This window comes from Lissotriton vulgaris, chromosome 5 (assembly GCF_964263255.1).
Source record: "Lissotriton vulgaris chromosome 5, aLisVul1.2, whole genome shotgun sequence".
NCBI classification, from domain to species: domain Eukaryota; kingdom Metazoa; phylum Chordata; class Amphibia; order Caudata; family Salamandridae; genus Lissotriton; species Lissotriton vulgaris.
The window spans coordinates 1,336,338,900-1,336,355,556 of NC_141693.1; the positions used below are offsets into that span (position 1 = coordinate 1,336,338,900).

At 49.3% G+C, this 16,657-nt stretch overlaps 1 protein-coding gene across 1 annotated transcript in view; it reads right to left on the minus strand.

Moving 5' to 3' along the window:
- TBC1D22B (TBC1 domain family member 22B) overlaps positions 1-16,657 on the minus strand; it is a 416,082-nt gene that overhangs the window by 93,158 nt on the left and 306,267 nt on the right. The window contains exons 9-10 of the mRNA XM_086923270.1: positions 12,618-12,724; positions 12,363-12,438 (exon numbers count right to left, since the gene is read on the minus strand). Coding sequence (XP_086779396.1) covers positions 12,363-12,438; positions 12,618-12,724 — 183 coding nt within the window. The remainder of the gene's footprint in view (positions 1-12,362; positions 12,439-12,617; positions 12,725-16,657) is intronic.

Consider the following 16,657-nt stretch of genomic DNA (forward strand, 5'->3'; position numbering starts at 1 on the left):
CCATCCTGGTCGCCGACAACGCCTCCTGGTCCGTGAGATCTGCAGAGCACAGCGTCACCCACCCACCTAGTCGAGGTGACTACCATCCGGTGCCCTCCTGGTGCCACCTGACTACTGGCTAGTAGTCACAAACTTGGTCCCCTCTGCTTTCAGGTGTCTTCTACCATCGATCCAGGCTTGGATCCATCGAACTTTCTTCACTGGTCGCCTGCCAGCAACTTCTTTCTTCCAGGCTCCTGGTCCGTCTACGAGGATTCCCGACGTCTTTTGAGACATATGCAGCTGCAGCCCCTGGGCTAGGTAACTTCGGCATTTCGGTGCCCCCGCATAGCCTCACTATCCAAGGGTCAGAATCCACTTTCGTTTTCCTCCTACCAGGTCGGGTTCGCCCGAGAACACTAACTTTCTGAAAACTAGCTACCATAGACTTTGTCCCGCATCACGCGTGAGAGTGCACACTCTGCACCCGAGTCCCCTGGGTCTCCTAGAAGTAATCTGAAGATTCTATAGTCAAGATCTAGCGGTTCCAAAGCCTATTAGTACTGTACTTACCTGCTAGTAATTTCGCATTCCACTTTCAGAGTATATGGTTTTCCGTGCCCCTCGGGCATTTGTATATACTGTGCTAACTTAAGTATTTTCGTAAGAGTTTTGTTTGGTGCTTAGTACCCTGTCCTCAAAGAGTACAGGACTGTTGTGATTTTAATAAATACACTGTTTATTTTCATAACACTTGTGTGGTGTCCTTTCACTGGGTATTCAAGGGGTACATGTGTGGTATAACAGCTAGCTTAACACGCCCTCTCGAGTCTTTAGCCTTAGACTGCTCGTATCCATGCTACTAGGATAGCTGGTCTATAAGGTTGACTTACAACCAATCAATAAGGGTTGTTTGGACTGATACAAAGTGCTCACTAGAATAGTGAACATTATATTTCAGGCCAACTTCTCACATTGGTGGCAGCGGTGGGATTTGAGCTTGCTGTTGTTCTACCACACGTATCCTAAGAATATCTTGTTGAAAGATCACATAAGTACTGTTAGGTACATATAACTTAGCTTAGAATACTCTGAGTTCTACTGAACCAGCTGTTGCAGCTCCTCAAGGCTTAGCACACCTTGGCTGCAACTCTTAGCAAGGGATCAGTAGGTAAACACATAGTGTAGGTAGGTGCATCACTTACACCACACTAGAAGCATGTCTAACCTAGGAGAGTCTACTGAGACCCCTCTGATGGTTGAGGACCCTCCACAGGCCTCTTCTAGATATGCAGCCCTTAGTTTCCAGGAGATGAGACAAGTGTGTACCTCCAGGAAGCTAAAACAGGGGTCTAACCCCACAATCCCATTTCTGATTGGTCTCTTAGAGACTTATGATGCCAGGAGGGCTGGTAACCCAGACCCTTCTAATCCAGATGGGAGTATGCCCTCCTTACAGGGTCCCTTTGATAACCAGGACCATCCCCTCCAGGAGGCAGATGATGCTGAGGATGAGGATGAGTTGTCAGGGGATGAGGCAGACAAGGGACAGGTAGAAGTCAGCAGACTAACCAGGTCCAACTTAAGCAGGCATGAGAATGGTACTAGGGGAACCCTGGGACCCCTCTCAGGCCAGCTTAACATTGGGAGTGGACGAGTTAGGTCTCTATCAAGAGGCTCTGACAGGTCCATTCAAACCAATGGCTCTCAGAACTCTGCTCTGAGGAGGATGACCTCCCCTCAGAGAAGAATCTATGAAGCTAAGGAAAGGGAAGTCAATCTGAGGATTAAAAGGGAAGAACTTGCCCTGGCCAAAGAAAGACTTGCCTTTGCTAGAGAGCAAGAATTGAGTGGGTCAAAACCCACTGGTGGCAGCAATATACCTAGCAATAGGGAAAGGAGTTTTGATACAAAGCACCTGAATAAGATAGTGCCCCCCTTTAAACAAGGGGATGACATCCACAAATGGATAACTGCTTTGGAGAGGGCCTGTACTGTGCAGGGTGTTCCCCAAAGTCAGTGGGCAGCTATCTTGTGGCTCTCCTTTGAAGGTAAAGGTAGAGATAAGCTCCTCACTACTAGAGTTGAGGATGCTAACAATTACCAAGTCCTGAAAAATACACTGGTTGATGGGTTTGGTTTAACCACTGAGCAGTACAGGATGCTGTTCAGAGACACCCAGAAGACTCAGTCTCAGGATTGGACTGACTTTGTTGATTGTGCCACTAAGGCTTTTGAAGGCTGGCTATTGGGTAGTAAGGTTACTGATTTTAAAGGATTGTACAATCTAATTATGAGGGAGCAAATCTTAAGTAATTGTCAGAACCAGTTATTACACCAGCACCTGGTAGACTCTGATCTGACCTCTCCACAGGAATTGGGTAAGAGGGCAGACAAATGGGCCAGAACCAGGGTCAGGCCTAAGAACCAGGGTGGTGACCAGAAGAAGGAATCAACCAAGCCTCAAGAGAAGGGTGGGGATAAATCCACAGAGAAGACTTCCCAAGGGCCCCAAAACTCCAACAAGGGTGGTGGGTCCCAGAACACTCCTTCAGAACAGAAGAAACCTTATTGCCATACCTGTAAACAGGTGGGCCATTACAAAAGTGATGCCAGTTGCCCTAAAAATAGCAATAAGGAAAACATACCCCCAGGTAATACTCCCAGACCTCCTGTTACCACTAGTGGTAATCCCCCATGTGGTGGGAGTGCCCCCAAGAATGTGGTGGGCATTACTTTGGGAAGCCAGGAGGACTATGGCCTAGCCAGGTCCCCTAACAACACTCTTGTCTGTGAGACTGGCATGGGGTTTGCCAACTTCACTACTGGTCCCCACATCTTGGGAAAGTATAGACAAGAGCTCCTAGTCAATGGTCAGAAAGTTGAGGCATTCAGAGACACAGGGGCCAGCATCACCATGGTGATTGACCATCTGGTCCCCTCTGCTCAACTGACCCCTGGTTTTACTTATCAGGTGACAGACATTCATGGAGTGAAAAGAAGGCATCCCATGGCAGTAGTCAAGCTCAGTTGGGGTAATGTCACAGGGCCCATGAGAGTGGCAGTGACAGATAACCTACCTGTAGATTGCTTACTGGGGAATGACCTGGAACTCTCAGCATGGGCTGAGGTGGAGCAAGAAACTCACTCCAGAATGATAGGCCTATCCAGACAAGTTAGTGGGGCAGTAATAGCTACAGCCCCAGTCCAAGCACCATTCCTCCCTGAAAAGGTTGGAAGACCAGTGGTAGCCACTGCCCAGGCTCAGACAGACTTTCCTGAACAGGATAGGAGGGCTGTGACAGTCACAACCCAAACACAAACTGAGTGCCCTCCTGAAAAGGTTGGCAAGGCTGTAATGGTCTCAGCCTCTACTCAAACAGATAGTGTTGTGAAGCCTGAAACAATGGATCACTCCACTCAGACAGAGAGCATTGAGGAGGAAGAGAACTCTCCCTCCCACCAGACTCTAGGAAAGGATCAGCCTCCTCAGGGAACTGATCTGACCCCTTGTGAAGGAACTGCCCCAGAGGTAGTCAGGCCTAGCCTGGCAGAGCCCCTGATGTCAGTGGACCCTTCCAAGGTGGGACCCAGTCTGGAGCAGGTAACCTGCCCCTCTCTACCCTGCCTCAGTCAGCCCAGGGCTGTGGAGGTCAGGGAGGCCAGTGGTGGACCCCAAAGGGCCCCCTGTCCAAAAGAACTACTTAATCAGCAGATTAGGATCACTGAAGCTGGTAAACCTAGCCAAGTGAAAAGAAATCAGACTCCTGAGGGATCCCCCTTAAAAGTAGTTAGGGACCTCCCACAGCTGGACACTGTTGGGCACAGCCAAAAATGGGGCCTAAAAACCCCAGACCGGACCTGTCCCTCCAGTAAGCCAAACAGAGGGACTCAGCCTCCAGCTTTAGGTAGCCAGAGGCTGACCCTGAGAGCTCAGTGCATCTCCGCTAAAGAAAGGAAGGCACACATGATGGATGGTGATTGGAGGAAGTTGAGCCCAAAGGTAGAGGAGCCTCACTTCAGTACTCCATCCCAGCATCAGCCTTCTTCTTTCCCAAGACACACCAGAGACAGAGATTCCCTATGGTGGAGACCCTCAGATACCCTAAGGGTGAGGGGTTGCCTAGTGGACCATGACACAGGGGGAAACCAAGCCAGAGCTGGTCCTTCCTTATATGGCCACTTAGGTAATAGAGGCTTACCTGGACAAGGATAGCCTTATCTCCTTTCGTTTGGGGGGGGGGGGGGGGGGGGGGTGTAGGAAGGTACATCCTGACTATGGTTGCCCCCAACTTTTTGCCCTGTGTTTTAGCTGGTTTTTGACATAGTCGACCTGGGGCCCTGCCAATCAGGACCCCAGGCCTACTGCTCTCTCTGTAAAATGGATTCCATGTACCCTAGGTACATTTCCAATTGGTACTGGGCCACCTTATCAGACCCTGTAACTCAGGGCATAGGTGTACCCAGGGCCTACCAGGGGCTGAAGCATGTATTATGCCACCCCTGGCTGGCCTCCTAAATTTGACACAACTGGCTGCATGACAGCTGGGGCAAAGTCGTGTAATCACCCTTTGCTGTAGATATAGTATACCTATATCTAACCTTAAAATGGACACACAGATTCCTATCAGTCACTCCTATGGCAGGCCTTAACAATCCTGAAGGCAGAGTGCTTGGAATCGTATGAGATGGTGCTCTGGCATGAGCTGAGCCTGTCTGCATCTTGCGGAACCAAGTCCTAATAGCTGTTCCATGATATTGCATACCATATACTCTTAAGTGCATTATAATCCTCGCGGTTAAATGCTATCTTTGGTATTGCTTTATCAAAACATGTCAAGTAAGGTGTCATACGAATTGGAATACTAACCCCTCGCCAATTCTGGCGACGGGGTTAGCATTCCACCCTTCTAGAGGGACACGACATGTATGTAACTGTGAACCCCGGTTAAAGTCAACTGAAGCCTCAGCTCCACAAAATGGATGCTGCCACCACAGACACGAGTCTGACCCCCTGCAGCTGGGAGTCCTTCCAGCGAGGGGAGCCTGGACAAAGGGTTTCCTGTCGAGGGCGGTGCTAGCACCGTCCCAGACAGAGTTTTGTGTATCCTGGGTATGCAGGGCTTTACAGGAAGGTGACTGCTGAGTGGCACCCCGGTGCTCACTACGCATAGGCCGGTCAGAACCAGTTCCAGGGGCACACCAGCCCCTGGCCTGGGGGAAGTCCGACATGGGAGAGGGGTGTAACCACCCCCCTCCTAGTCCCACCCATAGGCAGGACCTAGTCACCGGGTCAGCCCCCTTTTTTAGTATAAAGATAGGAGCGGGCCCCCTGTTCAAATTAGATCATCTTTGGAATCAAGACACGACTTTCTGCGAAAGGACATCAAGATTTCTTCTTCAAGATTCTCCCTTGTGGCTAAGGAGTAGTCACCCTGCATCAAGCGGGCACCATCCTAAGAACACTGCGGTCTGCTGCAAGTCCTTCCTCCGGAATCCGACGACCCAGCTCGACGAGACCCGGCTTCCCTGGCACCTCTGACCTCTACTCACCTCTACAGCAAAGCTGAGAACTGTGAGTGCGACGAGACCTCGAGGGACCGACGATCGCCAAGACTGCACGACTTCTTTGCAACAAGCCCACCGAGTCTTCCACTGGTGAGTGCTTTGGGGTCCGAGAAGCCCCAACCCTGAGCAGCTCCAGCACCGAAGATCAGCCCTCCAGCATCTCCATGATCTGCGTGGGGCCCTTCTGCTTTTGCCTGCTCACCGCGTTGTTTGGCTACTAGCCGGCTGGCTTGTGGCCTTCCTAACGACGCCCGACGACATCACTGCTGCTGGTCTGGTTGCTCCAGACTGGCCCTTGCTTCCTTTTTCAAGAGAGGCACCCGGACCCTCCTGGTCCACTCCAGACGCCATTTTGAGTCCACCGCGTGGGCTTGAATTTGCCAAGGCTTTGTTGCCCAATCCTGGGTCCAGCGACGCCGACATCTTCATCCATCGTGGGACAGCTCGCTCCTCCATCCTGGTCGCCGACAACGCCTCCTGGTCCGTGAGATCTGCAGAGCACAGCGTCACCCACCCACCTAGTCGAGGTGACTACCATCCGGTGCCCTCCTGGTGCCACCTGACTACTGGCTAGTAGTCACGAACTTGGTCCCCTCTGCTTTCAGGTGTCTTCTACCATCGATCCAGGCTTGGATCCATCGAACTTTCTTCACTGGTCGCCTGCCAGCAACTTCTTTCTTCCAGGCTCCTGGTCCGTCTACGAGGATTTCCCGACGTCTTTTGAGACCTATGCAGCTGCAGCCCCTGGGCTAGGTAACTTCGGCATTTCGGTGCCCCTGCATAGCCTCACTATCCAAGGGTCAGAATCCACTTTCGTTTTCCTCCTACCAGGTCGGGTTCGCCCGAGAACACTAACTTTCTGAAAACTAGCTACCATAGACTTTGTCCCGCATCACGCGTGAGAGTGCACACTCTGCACCCGAGTCCCGTGGGTCTCCTAGAAGTAATCTGAAGATTCTATAGTCAAGATCTAGCGGTTCCAAAGCCTATTAGTACTGTACTTACCTGCTAGTAATTTCGCATTCCACTTTCAGAGTATATGGTTTTCCGTGCCCCTCGGGCATTTGTATATACTGTGCTAACTTAAGTATTTTCGTAAGAGTTTTGTTTGGTGCTTAGTACCCTGTCCTCATAAAGAGTACAGGGCTGTTGTGATTTTAATAAATACACTGTTTATTTTCATAACACTTGTGTGGAGTCCTTTCACTGGGTATTCAAGGGGTACATGTGTGGTATAACAGCTGGCTTAACACGCCCTCTCGAGTCTTTAGCCTTAGACTGCTCGTATCCATGCTACTAGGATAGCTGGTCTATAAGGTTGACTTACAACCAATCATCAATAAGGGTTATTTGGACTGATACAAAGCGCTCACTAGAATAGTGAACATTATATATCAGGCCAACTTCTCACACATCCTTCCTGGCTTTGAATATTATATTGACAGCAACCATCCTGGTCACCCAGGTCTCACATGAGTCCCCTCTGGCACCAGTGGCCATTGGCCTACCCACCATACTGCTGAGTACAACAGTATCTGTACAGTGGAACCGTGCGTTGCACTGTCCCTGCAGGCTTTGAGGATGAGCTTTAAAGGTCTGCAGCCTCCGGTGATGACTGGGGACCCCTTGTAATCCTGACCTGTTTACGATGGGTGTGATGGCATGGAGCTCTTGCACAGGCAGACCCCACATTTCTTTGTTTCTTGGTGGAAACTAATACCTGGGAATTGGTTGGTTTGTGGCATGGAGGTGGTTGGATCTACAGGGAATCATAAGCGAAAGTATAAATACTGGTGACTTGGAATGAGCTAAAATAGGAGTAAAGAAATAAAGACATGGAACATTTCCAGGATGCAGGCACGGTGGGCGACACATTATATAACACCACCCCCCCACTCAGATACGGGATCACGCGTTGTACTGACACGCGATTTAAAGGAATGCGATGTGCTATGCTGCCAATAGGATTCACCGCAGTAGCGTCGCAACGACATTCGATGTGAAACATGGCGGTGTAACCCTATATGCAATGTATTGGCGGCGATGTAAAGAAGCGCGATGAAAAAGTTATCACTTTAGTATCATACAACCGGCATGTAAACTATGATTAGGCTCTACAAGATACATTCATTCTTAACTCCTAGGGGCATACACGTCGCATTCCTCCAGGAAACCCACCTCATCGCGAAAGAAGGGAAAGCACTACAACGCCATTGGAGGGGTCAGGAGTATTACACTACATATTCTGCATATGCGAGGGGGGTGCTAATTTGGATCAGAGCTGGGGTTCCATTCCAATGCACAACACAATTGATTGACCCAGAGGGCAGATATGTGGTGATCCAGGGGAAACTAGATGGGAGGGACCTTACGCTGGGATGTGTATATGCACCTAATTTGGACCAGCCTGCCTTTTTCTCTCTTATCACACAAGCTAGCGATGCTGCTTGCAGGGCCACTGTTACTTGGGGGGGATTTTAATTGTATCACGGATATTGACCTGGATCGCTCACACCCCCCTCTCTCGAATGCACCAGCACATAAACTAGCGCGTAATACCTGGCAAAAGACTTGGGGATTAGTAGACACTTGGCGGGTCCAACACCCATTGATCAAGGATTACTCCTTTTTCTCTGCCTTGCACAAATTACACGTCCGCCTTGACGCCTTCTTATGCTCCCCAGATGTACACGGGGAGATTTGCAGTAGTGAATATCTCACTAGAACTATTTCTGACCATAACTCGCTGCTGGTCCAGTTGGGATGGTCGCGACTGCGCCTCAAAATCCCCACCTGGAGATTGCGACCGGAAGCGCTTGACGATCAAGTCTTCCGCACCACCATTGCAACGGCTATTGCAGAATATTTCCAGTTCAATGTAGAAACTGCTGGGGCGGTAACCGTGGAGTGGGATGCCTGTAAAACTGTTGTTAGAGGGAGATATATTTCGGCTGTGGCTGGGACCCAAAAGGTCCTCCTGCAAAATATCCAAAGGGTTGATGACCGCTTGCGCGCCCTGGAGAGGGAGCGCCCTGAAAATCCGGCAAAGTATGTTGAATTATTAGAAGCCAAGGAAGCGGTGGCAGCGAATGTAGAGCGCCTGCGGTGCTTCGATTACAAAAAATAAGTCACACGGGCGCATTTGGAGCGAGATAAGTCGGGGGCCCTCCTGGCCTGGTTGGCCAATCCGGCTCGTCGCGGCTCCGTCATACTGGAGCTGCGAGGCCAGGTGGGGATAGCCCGCTTTGATCAGCAGGGGATAAATTATTTGTTTTTTGATTACTACACAGAGCTTTATCACAGCCGAGAACTCCCTTCTGAGGAAGAATTACAGAACTTTACGGAGGGTCTGAACCTGCCAGAGCTGAGCGAAGAGGACGCGAAACTGCCGGGACGGAACATTGAGGTGCGGGAGGTGCGAGTAGCCATCAAAAATATGGCCCGTAATAAAACTCTGGGCGCGGATGGCCTCTCAGTAGAATTGTATTTCGCTTACATTGATCTCCTTGCCCCTCGACTCACGCACTTATATAATGAGGCCAAGAGGATAGGTAGATTGCCGGACTCCATTAGGGAGGCAATCATTATTCCTTTACTAAAGTCGGGCAAACAACCTTGGGATAGAACGGCCTACCGCCCGCTGTCCATGCTCAACTTAGACTACAAAACCCTGAGCAGGATACTGGGAACTCGGCTGCTTCTTTAAGAGGCATTAAGAGGTCATCCGCACTTTATGCGGATGACCTCTTAATGTTCCTGGCGGATACAGGCGAGGCACTGCAGGGGGCGAAGTCCCTGCTGTGGACCCCAATTACAGTAGCTGGCTTAAAGGTCAATTGGGCGAAAGCGTGCCTCTTCCCAGTGCGCAAAGGCAGAATTCGCCCTCAGACCATTGACGGGGTGAACTGGGAAGAGAGAGGTCTGCCCTACTTGGGCACGGTGATCTATCACGAGCAGGAAGATATACTTGAGGGGAAAGTTGGGAAGGCGATCAGGGGAGCCAGAGCTAACTTTGACTTCTGGGGTACCTTACCGTTGTCAGTAGCGGGACGCGTGGCGCTACTCAAAATGGTGACCCTTCCGCGGTTACTATACTTCTTTAGAGCCCTTCCGATCTGGATTCCGGCAGTCTATTGTAAGCGGCTCAGGGCGATTATCACCTCTTTTCTGTGGGGTTCGGGCAGGCGCAGAGTGGCCCTCAACACACTCATGATGCCCCGAGCGGATGGAGGACTAGCGGTCCCGGACTACGAAACGTATTACATAGCAGCCCAGCTCTAATGGCTCACACAATGGTTAGTGAGGGCCACTAGGGAAGAGGGTGAGCCAGGAGAGCTGTCAGGCCCCCTGATGGTACTATCTCTCATAGTATTGCGACTTCCGCTCGGGAATACACATCTGACCGGGAATTTGCCACCGCAAAGAAATGTTGGAATAGATACCTGCGAAAAGGGTCTAGAGGGACCCCTTACGCCCCTGACATACTATTGAGGATGTGCAAGGCTCTACCACATGGTGGCACCTGGCAGAGGTTGGAGGCCTGGGAACAACAGGGATTATTGACGATAGGAGACCTGTACGAGGACGGTGCCCTGATACCTTTTGACAACCTCTGAGACCGCTATGAGCTACCGGGGGGGTGACTTTTTGCTACACACTGCACTCACAGCAGCGGTTCGAAAGCACTGGAAGGCGGGCCTCACAGAACCACCTACTTCCATGGGCTGCCAATATGTTGTGGTGTGGCGGGCACCATCAAGGCAGTAACATGTCTATACAGGTGCATGACACAAGAAGCCCTACCCCCACTAACAGCCCTGAAGACGAAGTGGGAAACTGACATAGGGAAGGACATCCCAGACACGGCATGGAATGGGCTAGTAGAGAGGGCCTGGAAAAGCACGCGAAACGCGTGATTCTAATTAGTGCATTTTCACATCCTACATAGGGCATACTTAACACCGGTCCGTTTACATAAATATTTCCGAACCCAGTCAGCGTCTTGTCCAAGGTGCGCAATGGTTGAAGCTGATTTCAAACACATGTTGTGGGACTGTCCGGCTCTTGACTCTTTTTGGAGGGGGTTGACGGCCCTGTTGATGGATGTAACGGGGAGAGACCTACAACCCTCCATGGCACACTGTATCCTCCATTGGTTGCCCCACACCTTAAAGAACAAAATTACTAGCAAATTCATAGAATTGGGTTTCCTGCTAGCCAAGAGAACCATAAGCTCCTAGTGGAAAGCGAAAAAGGGCCCTAGTTTGGATAAGTGGAGGGATGAACTTCGAAAGGGGGCCGAATGTGAGGGAGCTGTCCGGCTACAAATTGCACACAGAACGGGTAATGAAAAGGCGCTGGATAGGGCGAGAGCCTGGGGAAGGGTGGTCATGGAACTTACAGCCCCTGAAGATGAGGATGTTGATGCCTCAGCGAATAGTCCCGAAGTACGCCCACCATAGCATGTCACAGCACTTGCTGGGGTTCCACCGTGGGCTGTCGACAAAATGCTGCCCCTACCCGCATGTGAGACGCTTCCTACCACGGTGCTTCCATTGATCCTGTTGCTTGACACGTTCAGGGTTTTGGGCCCATTTGCGTTTCAGTGGAGGGCCCAATATGACACGCCTTGAGGGGGATGGGGGGGTGGGGTGGGCAGAGGGGGACGAGGGGGGGGGCTGTTGAGGGTGAATGAGATTGGTTTGGGTCGGGGGGGGGGGGGCAGCTGGTAATGGACATTTATACGGCATCCACACATGAATTGCACTGAAACTGGAGGAACAAACTGATTGCAGACGAGACAATGGACTTTCCTGCTGAAAGGTATTGATTAACTAGTGAATACCTTGTGGAATGCAGATGACTATGGCTGTTATGATTCTTACCATTACGGCATAGTACACTGTTGTCAAACTAATAAAAATTGTTAAAAAAAAAAATGAATGCACTAGCGCATGCTCTTGCAGGCTCGACCCTAAAATGAGGTGCAAGCCAGGTGGAGTTGTATCACCCATAAGGGAAATGTATTTTGTGTTTCCTCATCTCCTTCCTGAAAACGCTGGCTTGACAATGCAATGTAGGGGAAATCTATTCCAGATCCCATATACTTTTTTAAACATATGATCAATTGGCAGGGGCTGGTGAGCTGTAAGAGGGCTTGTGGTTAACAGCTTTACAGTGCTTTCATATGTGTATAAACTGAATAATTATTTTTTGGTCAGAGTAGAAATGCAGTTTTTTGTGTAACTTGAAAGTAGGCTTGGAGAGATCAGAGGCAGACCTCATTCTAAGGCATGGCTATGGATATGGATATTCTATAACTTTTGTGATAGCAGAAAATCAATGGGGTCTAAAAATATAAATTAATTACAGCAAACTAAACTGTGAACCAAAGAAAAACAACAATGGAAGCCTAAACTGAAAGCAAGAAAGACAAGGTAAATTATCTGAAACAAATAAAAAGAAAACCTCATAAAAAAAAGTTTTGAACTAAATGAAAGTTGTGGAGCCCATACTAGGAAGTTCATCAAAAGATGGGCTGGAATCATTCAGACCAATTACTGTTAGACAAGCATGGGCAGGGGGTGTGAGGGCAGATTGGTAATTTTGACGATAACTATGCTGTTTTATGTTGCAAAGAAAAAACATTTATCGCTACCATCTGGCAACAGATGCGAATATAAATACAGCAGTTGGTGAACCGAATCAAGACTAATGTAATTCATATATGTACATTTAACTTTGATTCAAATGCCAACCCTTACCACAACCTACCCATAACAACCCTGTGTAGGCATCTAGGCCATTCCACATACCATCAATTCTGCTAACAAGCTCTTCTAGAGCTTTAACCTTCTTTTGGATTCCAGGCTGTGCAAAGGTATAATTATCCTGTGGAGAAAGAAGTTAAAATCAGTAAAGTACAACATACTCTCCAAAACTAACTTCTGACTAGACTCAATGTACCAAGCCATCATAAAGATAAACTATGGGGTAGGTTAAGCCATTAATGATAATGAAATCTTCTTATATATAGTTGAATGCCCTGGATGGAAAAGCAGCAGCCTTACCTGGATGCCGTCTAAAAGTTTACTCATACACCAAAAGCTGTCCGCTTCAATGCTTTGCAGAATATCCTCTCCAAGGCTCTGTACGTCAAAGTTTTCCACATCCTCCTCTGGAATTGAAAAAGAAAGCAAGATGAAAATGCTCAAAAGGAATGTGATAGGACAAATAGAGTCGGTATAAATATCTCCACTGTAAGATGTAGACGACGAGTGGCTGTAGTTCTGTGCAAAGGAGGAACAAATGGTGAAGGCAGAGCATGGACATATTTAAAAGGGAAAGCACTGCATTTGAGTAGGAAGGGGCAGAGAGTGGAGAAAGATCAAGCTGGATGTCTCAGAGGACACAGATAAAGGAGAATGGAACCACAGACCAATCATGAAAGAGACAAATAATACTTAGACCAAGGGAGAGAGAGTAGTTTGGGCATAGGGGAAGAGATGAAGAAATACATAGGCATGTGTATCGACTGGGCCAAGTACTTGTTAAGAGTGGTGCGGAAGGAGCCAGAGGTTGAAATATTGCTGAACAGTACCCACCCAGAGTAGACAAAGGTTGTTAGGCAGTGTTGCACCAGATTATTTGCAAATACTAATGTACATTCGTCATATTGTGCCAATTTCGAAAATTGTGAATGTTTAGATAGAAGCTATGATGACCGTAGAGTACCTGGTCAGGGGAGAGGAAACCCAGGGTGACAGTAGTCAAAACGGGGTGACACAAACTAAAGACTGTTGGTTTCCATGAATGTGAGAAAGTGCCATCTTTCTTGCCTTGGTATGCCCCCACTTCTTTTCTGAACTGCTGATGTGCTTTGACCGAGTGTGCCCTGGGTTCCTGCCAACCAGGTACCCAGGGCCTGTGTTCCCTTCCCTAAAACTGTGCTGAAACTAAAAACCCAATTGGCATCTCTGGCCACCTGTCAGCCCCTAATAAATAGTAACCTAGGTACCCAGGGCATGGTGACCAGAGAAGACTCCTGAGGGCTGCAGCACTTATTGTGCCACCCTCAAGGGCCCTGTACCCTGGCACCCAAACACTGCCTTTGGAGGCTGAGTACCGAAGTACAGGACTAAACCAAGAGTCGACATGGCACACATCCCTATGTGCCATGCCCACAAAACCCACTGCCCTAGCATACTTCAGTCACCCCTCTAGCTGGGTGCCCTATGCCAGAGGTGTGGGCACAGGTGCATGAGCATTTTGCCCCTACAGTACCCAGGGCCATTCCTGGGCACTGTAAGTGCAGTGATGCCATTAAGAGTATATGGTGCTGGGAGGTTGTCATTACGAACTCCACAGCACCATAATGGCTACACTGAAGACTGACAAGTTTGGTACCAAACCTCTCAGCACATTAAACCTGCACTGATGCCAGTGTGGAATTTAATGTACAATGCACCAGAGGGCATCCTAGAGATACCTTCTGAAAACCTAACCTACAATCCACATGCTGGGCTCAGTGGCTGGCAGAGGCTGCCACAAAGCAGACATGTTGCTGGACCCCTGGGTGGAGAGCCCCCGCTCTCCTGGGCCTGCAACAATGCACATTCGGGGTGAGGTGCTAGGTCTCTGTGAGCTTCTCCAGACCATTTGCTGTACCCAGCAACTAGCCCCCACCAGTTCTGACCCCCACTCTGGCGGGAAGACTGGCGGGAAAAACTATGTCAGGAAGGGGGGTGTGCCAGCCTATGCCAACCCCACCCCTCAGGTGGGGGAGACGAGGTGAAGCACGACCCCGGGCTCCAGCTATCTTGTAGATGGGGAGCCATGCCCAATCCCAGCTCGGCTCGGCTTCTGCCTCCCTCCCACAGGAAAGGAGCAGGCCAGGAGACTGGGACTTCCATCAGCAGAGGCTCTGCTGCAACAACCCATCTGGTGCCAACCAGGAAGCTCCGGACCAGCCCACTCTGCACCCGCTGGGCCGGGCCCAACCGAACCAAGACCACAAGGACGTCCACCCAGCGACTGGGACCCGAAGTCCAGTGCCCAAAGACCCTCCTCGACGAACCAGCCGATGCCTCCAGACTCAGAACCAGGGGCCAACCCAACCGCGACCAGCCGAGGGTAAGCTTTTCCGACACCCAAAGCCACCCCTGCACCCGGCGCCCTACAGCCCCCTGTGCTCCAAAATCCCAACTTACCTCTCGAATTGCTGGTTGCCCCTGGAGAGTCTCCGTCCCCGAGCCTGCAGCCTTTGTTCCTTTTTGACCTTTCCAATTGGATAACATTGAGCGCCCGACGGCTCAAGAGCACCCGAGTGCCGCTGGCTGTGCCGCCTTTGTCCTACCCTACTTCCCCTCTTGCCCTGAGCAAGTGACCAGGAGCCCAGCTCCCACAGCCGCTTGGCCTGCTAGCCAGCAGCCACCAACCGAAGGCCCCCTTTCCCTCCTTGGATATCATTGGGCCTACCTACCTCTGCACCTGGCCGGCCCTGCGCTGCTGGGGCGGAACCAACTGTACTTACCTGACCCAGGTGGACTCCTGAGTCTATACCCGGAACCTTAACTTCACCAGCCAAGTACTCACCTGGAAACCGGTAACCCACTTACCTGCCATTGGATAACATTGACCCATTTTGACTCGAAAATGTTCGAAGTGCGAAGTTTTGAAAACTGCAAATATTCACATAAAATCAGCCGAAGTCCGAAATCCGAAGTACTGACCTGCAAGTAGGCGAGAAGCCAGTACTGTAACTTGCAGCCCAGTACTGAACCGCAAAAGTAATCCATACCGGGTTTACTAGTAATCAGTATTTTCTCCATAGGAACCACAAAGTTAAACATACGTTATCTGTTCCTCCTAAAGCCCACTCTACAAGAAAGATAGGGGCTTCAATGGCATTTTTAGGGAACATTCCCCTACATGACATCTGCAGAGCAACTATATGGTCTACACCGCACACATTCACAAAACACTATTGTGTAGATGTGCAAACCAAACAACAAGCTAATGTGGGGCAGGATGTTCTCAAAACATTATTTCAAACTACTGCAACAGATAGGGGTGGCCACCGCTAAGAGTGGGTACTGCTATACAATCTATGCGCAGTGTGTAATCTGCAGCTCATATTCCTTGAACGGAAAATGCTTCTTACCAGTATGCATCTGTTCTTGGCATGTAGAGCTGCAGAGTTACACGCGCCCACCCGCCTACCCTTGTCTGTTCCAGTATTATCTTAATTAGATACAGATTACATGGGCATCCTTCCTTTTCTTGCAAAGCTCCATCTTTTCCCTAATGGCGAAAAACAATCAGAGGATGGAGCCGATGTCCATGCGCAATGTGGTCCAAAGGAGGAGTCACCTATCTCGTGACTTCCAAAGAACTTTTCAGGACAACAACAAACTGCAAACATCCGGGCCCAACACTAGGTGGCGATCTATGCACAGTGTGTAACTCTGCAGCTCTACATGCCAAGAACAGATGCATACTGGTAAGTAGTATTTTCCATATTGATTTTATCGATATGCACACAATTAGATACATTGAACTAGTTATTCTAGGAAGACCTAAAACTACTCACCCTGTCTCAGCCCTATCTCTTAATAGTCACCCACATTTCTCTAGGAAATGTCCCTAATTTCAGAGTATAGACGGGGTCACACCCCACATCTTCTTATTTTTCACAATGTCTACAACAACTCCAGAAATAGAGAAAATTGAGTATTGCGTGCTCAAGATGGAGTTTTAACATTAGTAAATGCTTTACAAATGTTTCTCTCCTAAATTAAGCCTGACCTGCCAAGCTACGAAAGGTTGAGAAGGTTTAATTTGAGATCAAACCCAACCATATAATAAATTGTGGCATTGTTACTAGATGAGGTCTCACAACCCCGTCAATTAATCACCTGGTTTCCTACATCAAAGTTAACAGTACATTGCATCACCAATGTATTATCAGAACTCAAAGAAAAAGATCCGCCCAAATGGCTGATTTTAGTCCATTTTTATCTAGAAAAAACAAATCACTTAAAAAGGTTAAGAATTTGTTAACAATGAGTCTGTACCGTCGGTTTCTCTACACTTTTATGAGACATTGTCT